This window comes from Apostichopus japonicus, chromosome 17, assembly GCF_037975245.1.
Source record: "Apostichopus japonicus isolate 1M-3 chromosome 17, ASM3797524v1, whole genome shotgun sequence".
Classification (NCBI taxonomy): domain Eukaryota; kingdom Metazoa; phylum Echinodermata; class Holothuroidea; order Aspidochirotida; family Stichopodidae; genus Apostichopus; species Apostichopus japonicus.
In genome coordinates, this window is record NC_092577.1 from 9,690,508 (window position 1) to 9,708,889 (window position 18,382).

At 38.6% G+C, this 18,382-nt stretch overlaps 1 protein-coding gene across 2 annotated transcripts in view; it reads left to right on the forward strand.

Moving 5' to 3' along the window:
* Positions 1–318: 318 nt before the first annotated feature.
* Positions 319–18,382, forward strand: part of LOC139954915 (transmembrane protease serine 9-like) — a 32,925-nt gene continuing 14,861 nt past the window's right edge. The window contains exons 1-10 of one of the 2 annotated variants that reach the window (XM_071954901.1): positions 319–687; positions 5,230–5,422; positions 6,577–6,839; positions 7,853–7,992; positions 12,060–12,216; positions 13,542–13,646; positions 14,367–14,705; positions 15,759–15,893; positions 16,838–16,966; positions 17,751–17,946. In XM_071954901.1, coding sequence (XP_071811002.1) covers positions 636–687; positions 5,230–5,422; positions 6,577–6,839; positions 7,853–7,992; positions 12,060–12,216; positions 13,542–13,646; positions 14,367–14,705; positions 15,759–15,893; positions 16,838–16,966; positions 17,751–17,946 — 1,709 coding nt within the window. In that variant the 5' untranslated portion in view covers positions 319–635. The remainder of the gene's footprint in view (positions 688–5,229; positions 5,423–6,576; positions 6,840–7,852; positions 7,993–12,059; positions 12,217–13,541; positions 13,647–14,366; positions 14,706–15,758; positions 15,894–16,837; positions 16,967–17,750; positions 17,947–18,382) is intronic. The other variant, XM_071954903.1, reaches the window with a different exon arrangement.

Sequence of the window (18,382 nt, forward strand, 5' to 3'; positions counted from 1 at the left end):
ATACCCCTTTTTAAACCCTCCTTATTTATGGCTTTATTGCTGTCTCATTATACACCGTTTTTTTTTTAGTGGGAGGACTTATTCTTGGTAAAGCTCAATGCCTAAAGAGACGTTATATCAAAAGGAGCATCATTACATCCTTTCATATACTCTTGTGCAAGGAACCATGACCGGAATGGGATGGTGTGATTGCGTCACAAACTACGTAAGACAACCTGGACAATAGCGACGTATCTTCTTTTATACTAATTCCTTTAGAAATTGTCCTTGATACCCGCTTTATCCGATTATTATGTCCGTGTACAGCAGGCAGTCACAACCCTCGTACCCAAACATAGCACAAGGAAGGAATCTTTTCGTCCAGACATTAGATTAGAGTTTGTCCGGTGAGTTTAGTACAGAGTGACTTCAGAAACTCTTCAGGGCATTTTAGACGAGTAACTGGGCTTCAAGGCTTCTCTCTAGGTTCGAAGGAGAGGCGTCTGAGGAGAAGTCATTCTAGTATATTATAGAAATAGAAAAGGGAGGGTAGGACACTTCACGGACGGCGGACTCATATAATTCCAGGTAAAACGACGAAAACTTAACCAGAAGACAGCCGACCCAAGGAGAAAAAGTCTAAAGGCAAAGCTAAGATGTTACGCGTGGTCCATCTCATTGGCCTAATATCGCTGGTTTTCATTTATGGTAAGTTCATAAGCTAACGTCTTAGAATTATTATTCTGATACAGTTAATGCTATAGAGAATGCATCGTGACTTCAGCGGTAACATGGAAATTTCTTTTTACCCGGCCTTAAGGATACATTTATTTTCATTGCCAACAACTTGATCTATCTTTTACTTAAACTTTTAAAGGATTCAGTGTATTGCCCCTATTTGGCCCCTACCTTCCACCAGTGAACGTTTCTTTTCAAACGGACAGTTCCCCCAGTACCCACCCCATCCTCCCTCGTCAGCGAACACCCCCCCCCCCACCCGCAAGATTTTCACTGATGTCCATGACTAAGAAATGACGAAATTATATGTTACGTTCGAAACATTTTGCCTCAGATATGATGCAAGAGTAAAAGGGCAATGCAAACTCGTACATATATTGACAGTGTAAGTTTATCGAGACACTCTGAGCCACTTTCACTGCCGGCCGTGCATCGAGATATTTAAGTTAAAATATGTAAAGAATGAAGAGTTTGCAGCAATATTTGCACGTGGAATGCACAACACTGAGGTTAATAGGTTATTAATAAGCTACTCATGTGAACACGTGTACGCTGCAATGTAATTTTTTTAGGCTCTGGTGTATGAACAGGTTGCGTAATTTAGCAGTCTGAATTGTGTGTAATGCTGTGTAATGATGTGTAATGTATAATATCATTACATATTATTCTATATATATTATATTATAATGGATATCGTGTGTAATATATAAGTAGCTATGCAAAACTGCCGTAGGTGTTAGCTATACTATTGTGTTATAACCCTGGAACCCTACAATAAGCCCATATCGGCAGTGGACTGTTATTTCTTTACAGTATAATCGAATATCACGTACGGGTTTTTTCAAGATATTTAAGATATTATTCTCAGATATTTATTCAGATGAAAATATCATAATGCCAATATAACCTAGGAAATATGTCATATCACCCATCTTTATAGCATGGCGACTCATCCCGAAATATGTGGGTCCCTAGATATGGGGGGGGCAGGGGAGGGCTTCATGTACGCCGCCCCTACATGCGGTACAAATTACGACGATCACAGAATACTAACCATTCCCTTCAAAATAAAACATATACTATACCTGCAATATCCCAAAATACAAAATTTCAGTAAAAAAATTCAGATAATTGTCATGATATAGAAAATAAAATAGGATATAAAAAAGTAATTGATATCATCCCAAATTTTGTAATAAAAATCGCTCATTTTACAACAGTTCCTCAATTATTTGTTTAACCTTCTTCAAGATCGCTAATGTTGAAGTTTGCATAGGCGGCGATCCGTACTTCCGAGTGGGGGATATGACCTTTTTGACTATCTAAGCGTAGCGTCACCATGGGTTGGCGCGAAGCGTACAAGAAAATTTTGGGATTTACAAACCCTCTAGATGGCCGGAAACGGCACTTCCCGAGGTTTCCAAGCGTCATATACCCAACTTTAAAATAGGGATATCATGTCCGAAATATCTCATAATCAGGATCCAAAATACTTTTTTTTTTAATTTCGAGTGTTATTTTGGGAAAATTGCCCCTGTCAATCTTGTTTCAGGCGCTACGTTAGAATGTTCGAGAGCTCTTTTATATTATTCGATGAAGAAAATGGCCTGATGCAGGTTATTATAGGCCTATACACATGCAATACACAATTACACATAGTTACATTCCTAGGTACCGATTGCTAGGGCATCCAGGTGAAACGTGTATTAAGCATTACCGTGGTAACATGAGATTCTCAGCTGTTCGAGGGAACAGGTACGTGTGTAGGCCTACATTAGGGCCTATATGAATACTATGAGGGTGCCTATATGTACTTTATAAATACCGTGGGCGCAATAATTCATTTTGTTGTTATATGGCCAATGAAGCCTACAGTCAAATATACTTGCTATATAAAGACGCTTTATTTGGAAGGATCGCACTGCGTTTATGGTAGGCGAGAAATGAAGCTAAAAAAGAGCCGTACATTCACGATGATGCATAAATGTAGGCATGAAAATATTCTTATCCCTGGCATTTGGTGGGGGATATGGTGTATTACATCCCCCACCCATTTTCATGGGGGGATATATCCCCCCTTCCCCCCCCCCCCCAGGATCGCCGCCCATGGAAGTTTGCATTGACTTTATATAGAGATTTTAAAGCTCACCTCCACATTTATCTTTCTCGAATATGCACTAATTTACATGTTCAGAGTTCAGGATCTTGTCCAATGTCTTTTGTAAATACTATTTTGATTCAGAATTTTTTTTATTTTTTTTTTTGAAGGATTTCAATTTCTTATTTTCAACTAAGAATTCAATAAGATTGTCAAAGGGTCAAAGTGTGGACGTTTTCACATTACAACCAAAACCAAGCATGGCAAATCGGTGTTTTAGTTTAACAGGGGGCTCGAAACCAAATGCGTCATTCTACTCGTTGTTATGCGGAAATACATTCGGGTTTAAATATTTCACCTTGTATGCCGATTAAGAAATAAAACCTGAATCATGCGCTGAATGGGGAGAAGAATATGCCCCTTAAGCTCAGCTCATCCTTTTCTTTTCAGCTTTACCAAGCTCCTCAATTGGTATACGCCTTAACCCATTCAGTACACTACCAAATAAACCGCTTAGTGTACAGTTGACCGGCCCCATTATGACATCGTTAAATTAACGTGCCAAGACTTTCGTTGGCGGAGGTGTTTTTACTTGCATTTGTCATTGTGTGTATGTGTGTGTGCACTTGTTTTGTAATCTGACTGAGGACTTGAATAAAATATTTCAAGTCCTCATATGTTCATTCAAAAGAACTGCAACGCCCTGAGAAGAATTATATTGTTCAGGGGGGAGGGGGGGGGGGGGGTATCGTTAAAGTTACGGTACATGGATATGAACAATAGAAGAAAACAATGGGGTTTGAATGTAAAACACCTGTGTGTGTGCATGTGCATTAATCTTTGTATATAAAAATCGTTTTGAGAACCCGCGTTCCATAACTGAATTTGCACTGAAATCTTAGTTATTTTACACCAAGCAGAGCAAGGAAATATTCGTGTTTATGGCTCCCCTGCTGCTCCTTAGTATGGTTACCGTGTTAGTGTATATATAAAAAAATGTGTCAGAAAAGAAATGTTCTGTGACACAACCCACCAATGTGAACTGCATGCCAAACTTCAAGAATAACAATATAATAATAATCATACTCATAATAATTATCAGTTATTTTTACGACGCTTAAGCGACCACAAATGTGCTGAGAAACCCACAAGATTTTATGGTTTAAAACTTACACCTCCGGTGGCTTCCAATTCAACATTTTTTTAGACTCAAGTTTGGAATCTTTTTAATTTAGAAAGTCATTTCAGCTGGGAAAACCGTAGATTGCTCTTGGACAATAACTCACCTTACTATGACCCGGCCGGGTATCGGACCCGGGTACTCCTGATTGCTAAGCCTCATTGCTTCAAATGCCACCACATCGATCCACTCGGCCACAGCACCGATTATATGATGATGATAATAATGACTTAAAGCAACAGATTTATGTTTAAAGTAGACATTTTCTGTTTTAGTTTCTGTTTCTGTTTTTCAATTTCTGTTTTAATGTAGACAGAACTTGAGCAAGTGACAAACGTTAGACGGGCGCCCTCACATCGTAGTGCTAGTATATAATTTAGTTTAAAATCTTGCGATTACAGTGAATTACCGATGGATTAATTTGATCGTGTTCGAAATCACTGTCATTGATAATACGTTTAACGTGCGTAGAATGATACGCTACGTTTCTATAACATGTCACTCGTATATAATGTGTGATGTCATCATTACGTGATAGACTTGGAAATATTTCCTAATTCTTGTACAAATTATTTATCTTAATCAAGACTAAAATAGACAATCCTAACATATTTAATCGGTTATTCGTCACCCCCTACCGCGCCTCGCTATCCTCCTACCCTCCAACTCGCGCCAATACGGTTAGATCAACATTCTGGGGGAGGGGGCGGTTACATTCTGGGGGAGGGGGACGGTTAGATCAACATTCTGGGGGAGGGGGAAGGCATTAAAATGAAAGAGATGGAAGTGAGAAGTGTATCATTGTAGGTGTAAAATACACAAGGGCGTAGGAACCGGGGGGCTGGGGGGCGTTAGCCCCCCAGTGAAAAATATGGGGGGCGGAAGTATCATTCCGCCCCCTCCCCCGCTCAGCAAGTCAGAAAACCCCTTTTTCATTTCCAAATCAGAAAAAAATCTCATTTGGAGCACCAAATTGCATCTAAGGCCAGGTGAAAATGCAAAATTATTTACAAAATGGAGTGGGTGTTGAAGTGTGCTATATTGCACCAAATTGCATCTGAGGCCAACTGGAAATGCAAAAAAAAATCCAAAGGGGGAGGGGGACCCCCCTCCCCTTAGACCCCTCCCCCAGGCCGGCCATTAGTCTTCAGCCCCCCCCCCCACTCAAAAGTACCTTCCTACGCCACTGAAAATACATATGTCTACCTCCCTCTTTTTTATCTTGCTCAAAAAGGAGACGTTTCCGCTCAGATGCCGCAATGCGGGTTAGCTGCCGATAACCCACATGGAATAGCTAGAGTAGTTGGAGGAGACGATGCTCAAGCAGACTCCTGGCCATGGATGGCGTCACTGAGAGGAAACGGCAGACATGTTTGTGGAGCCACTCTTATCTCCCGTCAATGGGCCATTACTGCAGCACATTGTGTGTAAGTATTAGTGGAGCTCCTCCTAAAACGATGGAGGTATGAAGCAAGTAAATCAATTAAAGACATTGAAGACTCGCCCCAAACCGCGTGCCGCCCTCTTCCAAAAAAAACTTTCCGTTGCTTGCAAGTGAGGTTTTTTCTTGTCGCTACAAATTCAGAGAGTAATGAAACATGATACCATGTTATAGTTTATTTGGACCTGAGATGTCCATCGCTGCCATGTACACTGTGTTGTGGGTATTGACCGCAGCTGCATGTATTGCCTGTACACTAGTGCCTAATTAGTCTTCACTCCCTTTAAGGTGTCTTTTAGTTTGCTCAAGCGTGACAGTTTTTGTGTGTGCTCATTTAGTAGGGAGTGATTTACCTTACCAAAGCATCACCAAAGCCGCTTGGATGCTAATCAGATTTGGGTTGTGAGGAGGGAGGGAGGGAAGGAGGGGGAAGGATGGAGGAAGGGAGGGAGGGACATAAAGTTGAGTGATGTCCGTACTGGGGATGTGTCTGGGAGAGAATTTTGTAGAGGTGAGGGGTGTTCCATCCCCTTCGAAAATGTTTTGCATATAGGGGGATGCTTACCCTTTGTAAAATGGTGCCTACATTTTAACTACATTGATGTACAAGTTTAAACGTTGCCAGTGTACAGGATTTTGCCTGCGTTATTTATAGCATATCAGCTGCTTTGAAACTAAACGCTCATCCTCTGATCCCACACCTCACCGTTGCTATATACAGCCCAAGAGACAGATGTTAAATCTTGTTATCTATAACCCACACAGAGCAGCGGGTGTATTTAAACCGCAGAAAGTAAAGAGAAATTTGCCCAATTTGATCCGCTATCAGCATTGCCTTTAACACTGATTATCTGTTTTCTCTCCCTCCTTTTTTGATGGGGGGGGGGGAGCAGGGGAGACCATTTTACTGATATACCCAAATATTCAATATCCAAAACAGAGCATCAGATTTATTTAAAAGACATAATGTATACAACGTGCTAATGCCGACACGTCTTTGCATGAATAAGAAAAAAACATATTCTGCATGTTATATGCAGATCCATAATTTTACAAATAATATGTTAATTCTTAGTTCATCTATCCCTTTGTTTTAATTTGGTTTTCTTTCCTTTTTTTTCTTCTTCTTCTTTTTATCAGCGGTTACTTTAATTCCATCGTTCTCGGTGATTTGCTGCTGGATACGGAATCTACTTTCCACGAGGAACATGCCATAGATATCTTTGTTCATCCAGAATACAACTCGGTATCGTCTGAGAATGATATTGCCATTCTCCGTCTCAAGACCAATGCAACGTTTTCCGATTCCATCCAGCCAGCTTGTCTTGCGACCTCTACCACTGAAACCAGTACATACAGCAACTGTTGGGTAACCGGGTGGGGCGATCTCATTGAAGGAGGAGGTAAGACAACTGGGGTGTTAGACAAGGCCGAAAACGGAAAGGGATCCCTGATCCCAAAGTTTGAATCCTAATTAATGGTATACATTTCTACGACATGTTTAAGTTTCAACAATTACATAATACATATATATATGGATAGATATATAGATTAAGATGGATTAATATGTATATATGCTTTTGCATATGTGGTTACGCGTATATAATGTGTGTGTGTGTGTGTAAAGTGAGACTAGTTGTCGCATGAATATTTTAGCAGCACTTGATGTTTATCATCGCGACACATATAGCCCTAACTCAATTACATCGTAGGTGTGAAGCTATCCTCGGGCCACACGGGACGATGATCAAGTGAGGTATACAGCCCGGTCCCGGGACAATTAGAGTACCCACGAAGATATGGCCATGCCCGAAAACTATATATATACGGTTCTAGAAATCTTTTTATAGTATCGCCTGCTGTGTACATGAGAATCTGAGCTGAGGGCTCTGTGTAATATTGCATGGTAATGGTTACACAGCTTGTGTACATCAATCCTCGCTTGTCTGTAGTCCTCTGATCTAGCCTAGCCTAAGAACCGGTTACATTCTTGCACTGCGCCCCCCAATAAACCTCTCTAAGGCCACTGTTTCTTCCTTCCAAATCTACCATTCAAAAGTATATATACACTAGTGTTTCGGAAACACAATTGTATAGACTTCTGAATGGAAACACTGTTTCTACATGATTTTCACCTTTGTGTCACGCCTGGTTTAGCATTCTCAATGGGCTATTTTGAAATCGTTGAAAACTTTACTTCATTTAGTATCTGCTACAACGAATCACTGCTTAAGTATTCTTGAATTTCCATTTTTTTTTTTTTTTTTTTTTTTTGCCGCTTCAGGATTTCAGCTCATATACCACCTTTTTGGGATAGAAAGCAGTTAAATGATAGTTTGACTATATATATAATAATAGAAGAAAAAAAACAGACAAAAACATATTTTCTGATAATTTGCTATTAAATCTCTTACAGGGTCTGCCCCTAACACGTTGCAAGAAGCTGCCGTAGATCTGTTCACAGACCAAGAGTGCTCGGGATTCTATGGAGGTGGTTATTATGCTGACGTCATGATTTGTGCTGGAAAAGCAGCTGGCGGGGTAGATACATGTCAGGTAAAAACCGATACTAAAAGCTACTCGGTCACGTGATACGTGCTACGTGTCACGTGACTATTTAATGCACCACTTCAGTTCATTTATTGGTGACGAAATAAAACATTGTGAAGAGTTCAATACTGACACTCTTTAATTTAAACGCGGATCTGACTTAAGTGGTTAGTCCAAATGGAAATTACATTTGACAGGTAAAAAGAGTAACATTTTTTTTTCAAAACATCTTGGTGAAATTTTGGATTCGATTGTAATGTACAGTTCGTTCTCAACAACAGTTGACACGTTTTGTAGCCACAAGTGAATATATGGTTAACGGGTACAATGTCAAAGGAGCATATTAACATGTTTTTTTTTTCTTCTTATATCTTTATCTTAAATTTAATTACAATTTTCTACTTCAAACTTGGGAAGTATATCGGTGAATGGACATACTGCCCTCATTGGTGGTGTTTTGTGAACTTCATATCCCCTAAGGTTAAGTTGGGACTCTATCCAAACCAATATCAAAACAAAGTCAAACAAAAGGCCAAGGTCAAAGCAAGGTCAAAGCGAAGGTCAAACCAAACAGTTTGTTACCAGTGTGCAACTATGGATATCGTACCTATTTGCCAAAGGTTACACATATTATACACAAACTCTTGCGATTTCAATTATCATTTAAGCCTTGCACGGTAATCCGGTTTAAGTACCGAAACCGGTTTTTCCCGACCGAATTTCGGTACTATTTTTTATTTTAAGAAAACCGAAAAACCGGAAAAAAAAAACGAAATGTGAATTGCAAATACTGAAAAAAAAATTAAAGCTTCCATCCATCAATTGTACACTTTGGTTTCTCCTATTTACTGTTCTTTTCGCAATATGAAAGTAAATTGCGACAAGAGAAAGCTTTTTCTGATAGACGATATTGTCAGCTACGATCGGCACACGCCATATACCAGTGCTGAGTGCGGAAAGCTAGACCTAAAATTAGGCTATGCAGCCCTTATATGCGTGAATCAGTTAGATGACCTTGTTGTATTGAACTGACCTTGGTGGCCAATGTCAGTAGTTGTGAGAAGTACACACTCAAATGACGAGATGCAGTTCACAATAAATTGTTATATCCAACGTGTTTGTCCTCTTTGTGTTGTTCTTATTATTTAACTTCAATTTAACAGTAGAGAGTATCGAGAAAATCTTTTCAAACACATTGATCACAGCTCGTGTTCAAAAAAATGAACGTTAAAACTTGAAAGGTACATTGCGAAATCCACAATACCATACGACATGTACAGCCGCAGGGGGGGGGGGCTCTGTTAGTTTAACAACTTAGATGCAACAAGTAAAATTAGACCAATCACAGGGGGGGCTCTGTGAGTTTAACAACTAAGATGCAACAAGTAACATTAAACCAATCACAGTCTATTATTCACAAGATACACCTGGCGTCAGGCTTGAGTCAGGGGAATATAAGGGAGTATAAATGTTGCATACGTGGCTGGAAATTACAGATGTTGCTGTTGTACGCTAAAAGATTTTATTTTCTTTGTAAGTTTCCTTTCAACATTTCTTCTTATCAGTTATCAGACAAGGCGTCTCTCAGTTGGTTTTTCTTTTACGTTGATGAACACCTGTTTCCAACTTTTACGTAAACAATTTATATTCTTTGTACGGAAGCGTAGAAAGGACATTGCATTAACGAGTTACCAACTTGACAAAACGACAATTATCTGCAAATTGACGAGTTGACGAGATGGTAACGTAACAAAATTCAGAAAATGGACGTTTTGACGAGATAACGGGTCTCGTCAATGAATCAATTTTCTGCAAATTGACGAGTTGCACACTTACTACCATCTCGACAAAATGACAAAATTCAGAAAGTTGACGTTTTGACGAGATAACGGATCTCGACAATGAATCAATTTTCTGCAAATTGACGAGTTGCACACTTACTACCATCTCGAGAAAATGACAACATTCAGAAAATTGACGTCATTGCAATGTCCCTTCTACGCTTCTGTATCTTTGCAGACCGAATCCCCACTTTTGCCAGCGATATTTTTTCAACTTGTACTTGAAAGGATAGACGGTAAATTTCCCACACTCCTTGAAGAGAAATTTATTTTACCGCTAAGAGACCACCCGCGAACATGGCTAGAGCCTCGTGCAATTTGGTACTTTCGAACACTTTGTCAGCCACTACTGAATATATTGGACCAATCATATTGTAAAGCTTTTTTTTTTTACGATCTCCAATTGGTCATAATGGGGTTTACGGTCGGCCCTCATCTCCGAAAATATAACATATAATATAACATGAACGTGATGTTTTTTTGTTTTTTTTTCTGAACACGAATTTAAACTTCGTGAAGTACAGTAAACACAAGACAAAAGATACATGTACGTGATGTTAAAACTTTAAGAAAACATTTCACTAACACATTTCTTTTCGACATTTTTACTTCAGTTTAGTTAACGTGGGAAATCAAATGAGAGTCATGAAGGCAGTCACATTTCTTGAATTTATACTCCTTATTTTTTACCCTTTACTGTGAACGAACTAGACTTGGACTGCTGTTGGTAAAGCATCAAAAATACGCATCTTAGCGATCGCGACACCTCCGTTAGAGATTTGGATGTTTTTCAATGCAATTTGGGAGGGGAAAAAACGGTTTTTGAGCCAGATTCGGTTTATTGCTAGAGAAAAGCCGGTTGTAAGTTTTCACGAAAGCGTGCAATCATTCATATTATATCTCGAGAAAATGCCATGTAAGAAATGGATGCAAATTTCACGGCAGTATATATACTAAGAATGTTTGCCTGTCATCCGTCACGTATATAGTTTACTTTAGACTAACCTTCCAAAGCAGGAGTAGGGGTTTGACGGGGTTTCAAGAATCATGATATAAATGCATACACAATGATACCTATTGAAGCATATTCACTGAAGCCAGTATGTGAAACATATTTATAAAAGCAAACGTACTGAAGCATATATACGTGTTGAAACATCGGTACTGAAGCATATGTATTGAAGCACAGTCGTGAAGCAAACACACGAAACATACACATGAATCATACGTATTGAAACATACCTAAGTATTGAAGCATACGTACTGAAGCATATACAAGAAGCTTACGTATTATGGAATACGTTTTGAAACATACGTATTGAAGCATACGTATTGAAGCATACGTATTGAGACATCCTTATTTAAGCATACGTATTGAAGCATAAGTACTGAAGCATACACAAGAAGCATACGTGTTGAAGCAAACGTACTGCAGCATAAGTATTGAAACATACGTATTGAAACATACTTATTGAAGCATACGTTTTGCAGCATAATGTACTGAAGCATACAATTGAAGTATACGTATTATGGAAATAAGTGTTGAAGCATATGTTCTGAAGCATACGTATTGGAGCATACGCACTGAAGCATACACAAAACGCGTTCGTACTATGGAATACGTGTTGAAACATACATACTGAAGCATACGTAATGATGCACAGTTGTGAAGCATACACACGAAACATACTCATGAAGCATATGTATTGGAGCATAGTCATGAAGCATACATATTGAAACATGTTCATGAAGGGTATGCATTTCAGGCATACATATGAGGAATACGTACGAATCTTGTACATGTAGCAAACGTAAGGAAAAGAAAGACATGCTAAGCCAAGAACAGTAATCTATTTGCATTGCCATAAAACAAAATGTTCCCAAAGTATAGGAAAAGTGAAGAAATGTGTATTAGGGACATTACTAAAGTATGCGTTAATTACGATATTTATAATTTTGATATAAAAGTACCCATTTATATAGAAAATTTTTAAACCGGAAATAAATTGGTCCCATGTCAATGGTGAAACTAGCTCAAATCAAATCATCCCATGGCAGCGGATAAGTTTCGAAAAATTGATGGCGCTATATCTCATTAGATAATGAAATAATTCTATCATACTACTTGATGGAAAGTCAACTCACTTTTATATTCAAGTTAGGTTACAGAAACAATGAATCTTTCGGGGATTTACCTGTTTTCCTTTGTTTTATTTTTTCGCTGATTGGCAGGGGGATAGTGGCGGACCCCTCGTTTGCGAAAACTCTGGTGTTTGGGATCTACTCGGTGTGACGTCATTCGGTGACGGTTGCGCAAGACCAAATAAACCCGGCGTGTACAGTCGAATATCGAGCTACACGGATTATGTCAGTGAAACAATAAGCAAAGGTGAGGTATAGGACCATCTTACTCGAGTTGTTGTCCTCTGACATTAATAGCAACTCAGTTTTTTTTTATAGATCTCTTCGTTGCAAAAGGGTATAGAGCTCGTTGTGGTCAAGTGTTTAAGGCAGTGGACTGGTAATCTAAGGATTACAGGTTCGAGCCCTGGCCAGATCATTACGTTGTTTCCTTAGCCAAGGCACTTTATCTCCACTGCCTCTTTTCACCCAGGTGTATAAATGGAGTCCTGTGAGATAAACTGGCAGCTGGGCGCTGTTTAGCTGCTACCATGTGAAGGGATTGTCTCTATGTTTGACAGGTTATCGTTGAGCAGGGTAATATTGTTATGCACCTTGAGCACCGGCGTTATCGGTGGATATATGTCTGCGCTTTATAAGTATTATTTTATTATATTATTATTAATATAACGCTATACAATGTTAATTTCACATGGATTGTTCAGTAACTTTTGGAAGACATCCGATGATTTTTTTTGCCCGATAACAATCGAAGCTAGTAAAAGTCCTGAGATCATCATCACGTGGTGCAACGTCATGAAATAGTCACAAATGGCTTCGATTAATATATATATCATATAAGGCTTGAACTTGGACTTTTAATACGTTCTACGAAACTACGAAAATATTACGTAATCATTCTGTAGTCATGTGTGTACCATCAATGATGTTAGAAAATCTTTCCAAAAAAAAAACACTTTTGGAGGTAGTCAACATTCTTTTGTGTATTAAAGCAGCAAATTAACCTCAAAAATATATTGAAAATAAAAACAAAACACTATGTTGTAAAGTTACAAGAATTGCTTTAGCATGCTGCGATAGTTGTACTTAAAATCTTTATAAATTTAAACCCCAGTAAAGAACACATGCTGATAATTTAATTCCATTTGATCGTAGTAGTATAGCTTTATCAAAGTGCATAATAAACACTGTTAAATATACCTCATTCCTCTCTTACCTGTCACTATGTAACATACGCACTTCATATCTACCTCAGTAACCCAAACAAACTGCGCCACCACTGACCCACTTCCGGTTTTAAGCCATGTCCCGCTGTTCTTAGCGAAGCATAACATTCTGAAATTTTATACCTATCAAAAATATTTGGATCTCATCCATATGGATCTGCTGAAAGAACGTTTACTTTCTTGCCTGACCATTTATAGCTGTCACCTTATAGCTATAAGCCTAGATGAATTATACAAACAGAATACCTTAATTTGCCCATGATTTCAATTCACACAAATATGAACAAGGTTTTTATCGACAAATGGTTGGTCAGGTATTTTTATTTATATAAAATTTCATTTCCAGAATATATCGAATGTCCCGGTGGTGAATCTATTTACGTGAAAGGGGATGACGAGTGTGATATCGTAGCTACCTGTGTTCTCGATGGTGCAGATGAAGCTAATTGTCGTAAGGAAAATATTGCTTTTTCTCCTTCGAACCTCCCTGTATCCCTCCCCTTACCCCTCCCCCCTCCACCCCTTCCTCCTCAGTTTGCGGAGAGCCGTAGAGTGCTTCATTTCGTTAATACGGAGTGCCGCTTTCTTTGTTCTTTCCCTTCTGTTTTTTTCTCGTTTTTTTTGGGGGGGGGGGGAGGGTATTTGTATAATTAAAGCGTTCCTTTTTTTGAAAAACTGTTCTTTTGTTGCAAAGATTTGAAACAAGTGAAATGAAAATGTTCTCTTTCGTTGAAATTCAAATACTGGGATATTTTGGCATGGAGTTATTTTCTTTATTTCGATGGGTGGGAGGGGAACTGGGGTTGTTGAGATACACTTGTGGTTTGCCTCTTTAAATCAAAGCTAAATGTCCCACTACCTCTCGTAGTTTGTACTCCCTACCCCCCCCCCCTCCTCCAGACCGCTACCTTTTCCCGATTGAATCCTCTTCTGCCGACCTGAGCCTATACCACCGTTGCAATCCCATCTTCTTCTGATGATAAACAACAAGATAAAAAAAACTCCATAAGAGTTTCTTTTCTCTTGATATGTGGATATCATAAGGAAACGGCAATGATTACTTTTCAGTTACTCGGTTTATTAAATGTTGAGGGGTTAATTTCACATCTATATAACTGTACAATTTAATTGATCTTTTTTTTTCACTTTTCTGTATTTATTCCACAATCAGCCGGACTCGTGGACGTTCTTGATATCACATCGCCATCTTACCCATCACAGTACCCCAACAACCGAGACGTTATTATGTTGTTTCAAGCAGAAGATACATCCGTCGACCTTAGACTCCATTTTGTAGACTTTGACCTCGAGTCCGGTTATGATTATGTAAGCGTTGGTTCCGGTTGGGATGCTTTTGAAGAATCGTCTATCTTACTCAGAGAATCTGGTAACGAAATACCGGCAGATGTGGTTAGCCAAGGTTATCGAATGTGGTTGCGGTTTACATCGGACAATAGTATCACTAAGCGAGGGTTTTCAGCCAAAGTTTCGATCGACGGAGAAGAAGGAGGTAAGTCTATTGACAATGTATTTGGATAATACCGGGTAGTTCTTGTCTTCACTATTGGCTTACCTGTCTTCAAACAATTTATGTACTCCAAACTACCTTCAGGGAATATTCCGGTAACTGAATTTAAAAAAAAACCTTGATAGGTATCTGCATATTTAAGTCAAAACCTTATCTTCGAAGCAGTGTTTTTTTAGGAGGGATGGGGGTGCGTGCGTGTGGGTGGGTGGGAGTTAAAGGCATTGAAGACTCGCCCCAAACCGCGTGCGGCCATCTGAAAAGGTTAACTTTCTGTCGCTTGCAAGTGACGTTTTGTTCGTGTCGCTAAAAAATGCAGACAGTAATACCTTGTTATCTTTAGCTGGACCTGAGATGTCCATCGCTGTGTCGTTTATACACTGTGCTGTGGGTATTGACTGCAGCTGCATGTACTGACTGTACACTAGTGTCTAATTACCGACGTAGCAAGCGGTGTGTGTATTTTCTGGGATCGATGGTGGTGTCTAACACTTCTGTTACACCTCATTCGAAACTAGGTCAGATTACCGGCATTAGACGTTTCTTTTTGCGCGAGTCTTCACACCCTTTAATGTATCATTTCTTTTCAAATTTGGTGGTATTGTATCATCACGGCAATTCAGCTGGAAATGGCTTTTACTTTCTTTGTAATATTTCAATCATTTCATATAGGAAATGTGACTTCTTTTTTTTCTGAAAAAAACAATTACATTTAGATAATGTTATATCATCACAGACTAACACATTTTGATCAACACTCTATATAAGAATCAATAGTTTAGCCAGTCAAAATATGTTGCAAAATAATTGCGATAGGGTTTGGGGTGAAGGGTGGGATCTGTCTTGCAAATTCGGACGTGAATACAGTTTGAATGCCTCCTAAGAGTTTTGCCTTTGGGGAAAAGTAATATAATCATTATTATGATCATATCACACGTGATAAGATATCTATACGCTGGATTTCAATAATTATGATTGAATGGCCGGGGAAGAGTGGTTTTAAAAATAAATAAAAATGTGACATTTGTACACCCATAGGAACGGAGGAATGTTCCGAAGAGATACCTTGCACCGGTGCTTTTGAAGAATGTGAAATAGCCGGCTCTAATGAGAGAACAACTTCTGCTTGTGTGTGTATCCCAGGGTACATTCGAGAGGATGGGATATGCATAGGTGAGGTATTAAATTAAGACGATTAATTAACATGATTAAATTCGCTCGGAAATCATAGTAAGGAGTGTACCCAGTATATTGGCATCATGTCATGGCATATCCTTTGAACAACTTTTGTTGATTTTGGCGCTATATAAATGACTTCTGATTGATTGATTGATATCCTGTACATAATTGGTGTTTGTCGCAGATTTTGAAAGTCTATCGATAAACTAAAGTGTTATGTTTAATAAGTAAATAGTAATAACGTTATCATGTTCACTCACCAACTCAATCAGCAACTCAGTTATTCTGATCCTCAAGTTTTTTTGTTCAATAATATATGTATATAATTCTAAAGTATGAGTACCATGCCCTGAGAACGAGTACTTCGGGGACCATACCACGAGTACCATTTCTTTGTTTTCAATTCCCACAGATATTAGTACAAGCATGAGTAAAATATTTCGAGTACAATTCATTAGAAACGAGTGCTAAGCTGAATTCGAGTATTAGGATGGGTTAGAGTTGAGTGGAATTACCAAGATGCTTTCTATGTACTTAAATTTTGGGAGATTTGGGGATTTTTTCTTCTTTTTTTTGGAAACCGACAGTATTAAAACATATAGGAATTAATGATTGAATTAAAACCCTCATACATATTTACATTCTAGTGCGTAGCGTTTACAATTTGTTCCATTTTACCAATTTCTTTACAATATGCCGACGGTCCCAATATCTCTACTTGGTGATTATTCCTATTATCAACAACAAAAAGACAAACATTTGCATCGAACCCATGTGCTATTTTAATATTGTTAATTACTAAGGGAGGCCGTTGCTGCAGAAACTCGAGTTCCTGTAGTTTATAATGTCTGTTAATGCTGGAGAAAGTATTCATGTACTTATTTTAAAATAGAGACCAAAACAACAAAGAACTATTGTTTTTGTTTTTCTCTCTTCAGATGACAACGAATGCATCCATCCAGAACTGAACACGTGTAACCCAGTAACTGAGATGTGTATTAACAAGAATGGAACATTTGAGTGTGAATGTAAACCGGAATATCTCAACGGCACCGTCTGTAGTAGTGGTATGTTTCCTAATTAATATTCTGCTTACATAATTCACCTTTCCACCATATTATTAATTATTTATTAAATGTCAGTTAAACATATCCCACCGCTGTCGGAATGATGTTTTTGCGTCTTAAGCTAATGAGAAGCTTTGATTATTCTGTCAGGAAGCATTTATAATTCCCATTACTTGTTTCAAATGATAGGATAACTTATGTACATGTGTTTTTCAAGGAAAAATTATATCCATATGATGGAATGTCTTTCAGAATATAACCAACAACGACGTACCAACTCAAAACCAGGTATTCGTATTCAGTACTGGCTGCTCAAGCTGCAATGTAACAAACAATGACATAACAACTAATAATCAAGTATCCGTAATAAAGCTTCTAACCCTTGTATAGTGTTTAGTTGTTATGAATAATGAATGACACAATGTTCTTGTTTCATGAAGATTAATTGCCTGTTTTTTTTTCTTACTCGTATGTGCGTTTCACGGCCATCTTGGAGAGGGCGTACTTCAAGAATACATATCATAAATACACATCATCTCACATAAAGAATGTCATTACTATAACTGAACACAGCACCTTGATATATTAATGGCCGATCAAGCTGCAATGTATGAAACAATTCCGTAATAAAGCTTCTAATTCCGTAATAAAGCTTGATACATTACTAGCCGCCGAAGCTGCATGGCAAGGCATGTTCTTTTACTATATAGCCTATTACTTTGAATATATTTAATTGGTCTATTTGCTTGTTTTTATTTGTTTGTCTGTTTGTTCTTGTCATAAGGAGGTGAAGGAGAAGGTGAACCTAGGCCAGACCCAAACGCATGCGGCACTCGACCAGCATACGATACGAGAGTTGTTGGCGGTACTGATGCTGAAGAGGGCGCTTGGCCATGGATGGCATCTCTCCGTGCTAACCGCCATTCTTGCGGTGCTACTTTAATTGGGACGGAGTGGGCTGTGACTGCCGCTCATTGCATGTGAGTCGAAATTTCTGTACTTGTACAAGTTGGAATGCAGTGCCTGGCGTCTCTATATAGGTAGGATGTGTTTGAAGAGGCTAATTTATACGGAGTTAAACTAAGAACACATGAAGGAAACACAAAAGGACAGATGGACAGACAATTAAATCAGACAATTAATGAGGAATAAATATAACTCAGCTAAACCTCTGAAAAAAATCCTCCTCCTAGAATCGAAACGTCAGACTTTCTACCTTTTCCACACTTTACCAACACCACATGGTTTTTGCATTAGATAAGTATTTTCCTAAGAGTTGTTCTCCCTATAGTTGAATTCTATACGTGTTAAATATGGACAGCATATTCTGAGACCGAGCAATCTTATGCAAAAGATGAAAACACTCGTTGTCAGATGCCCAATAAAGATCATGTGTATTGCTTCCACGTAAAGCAG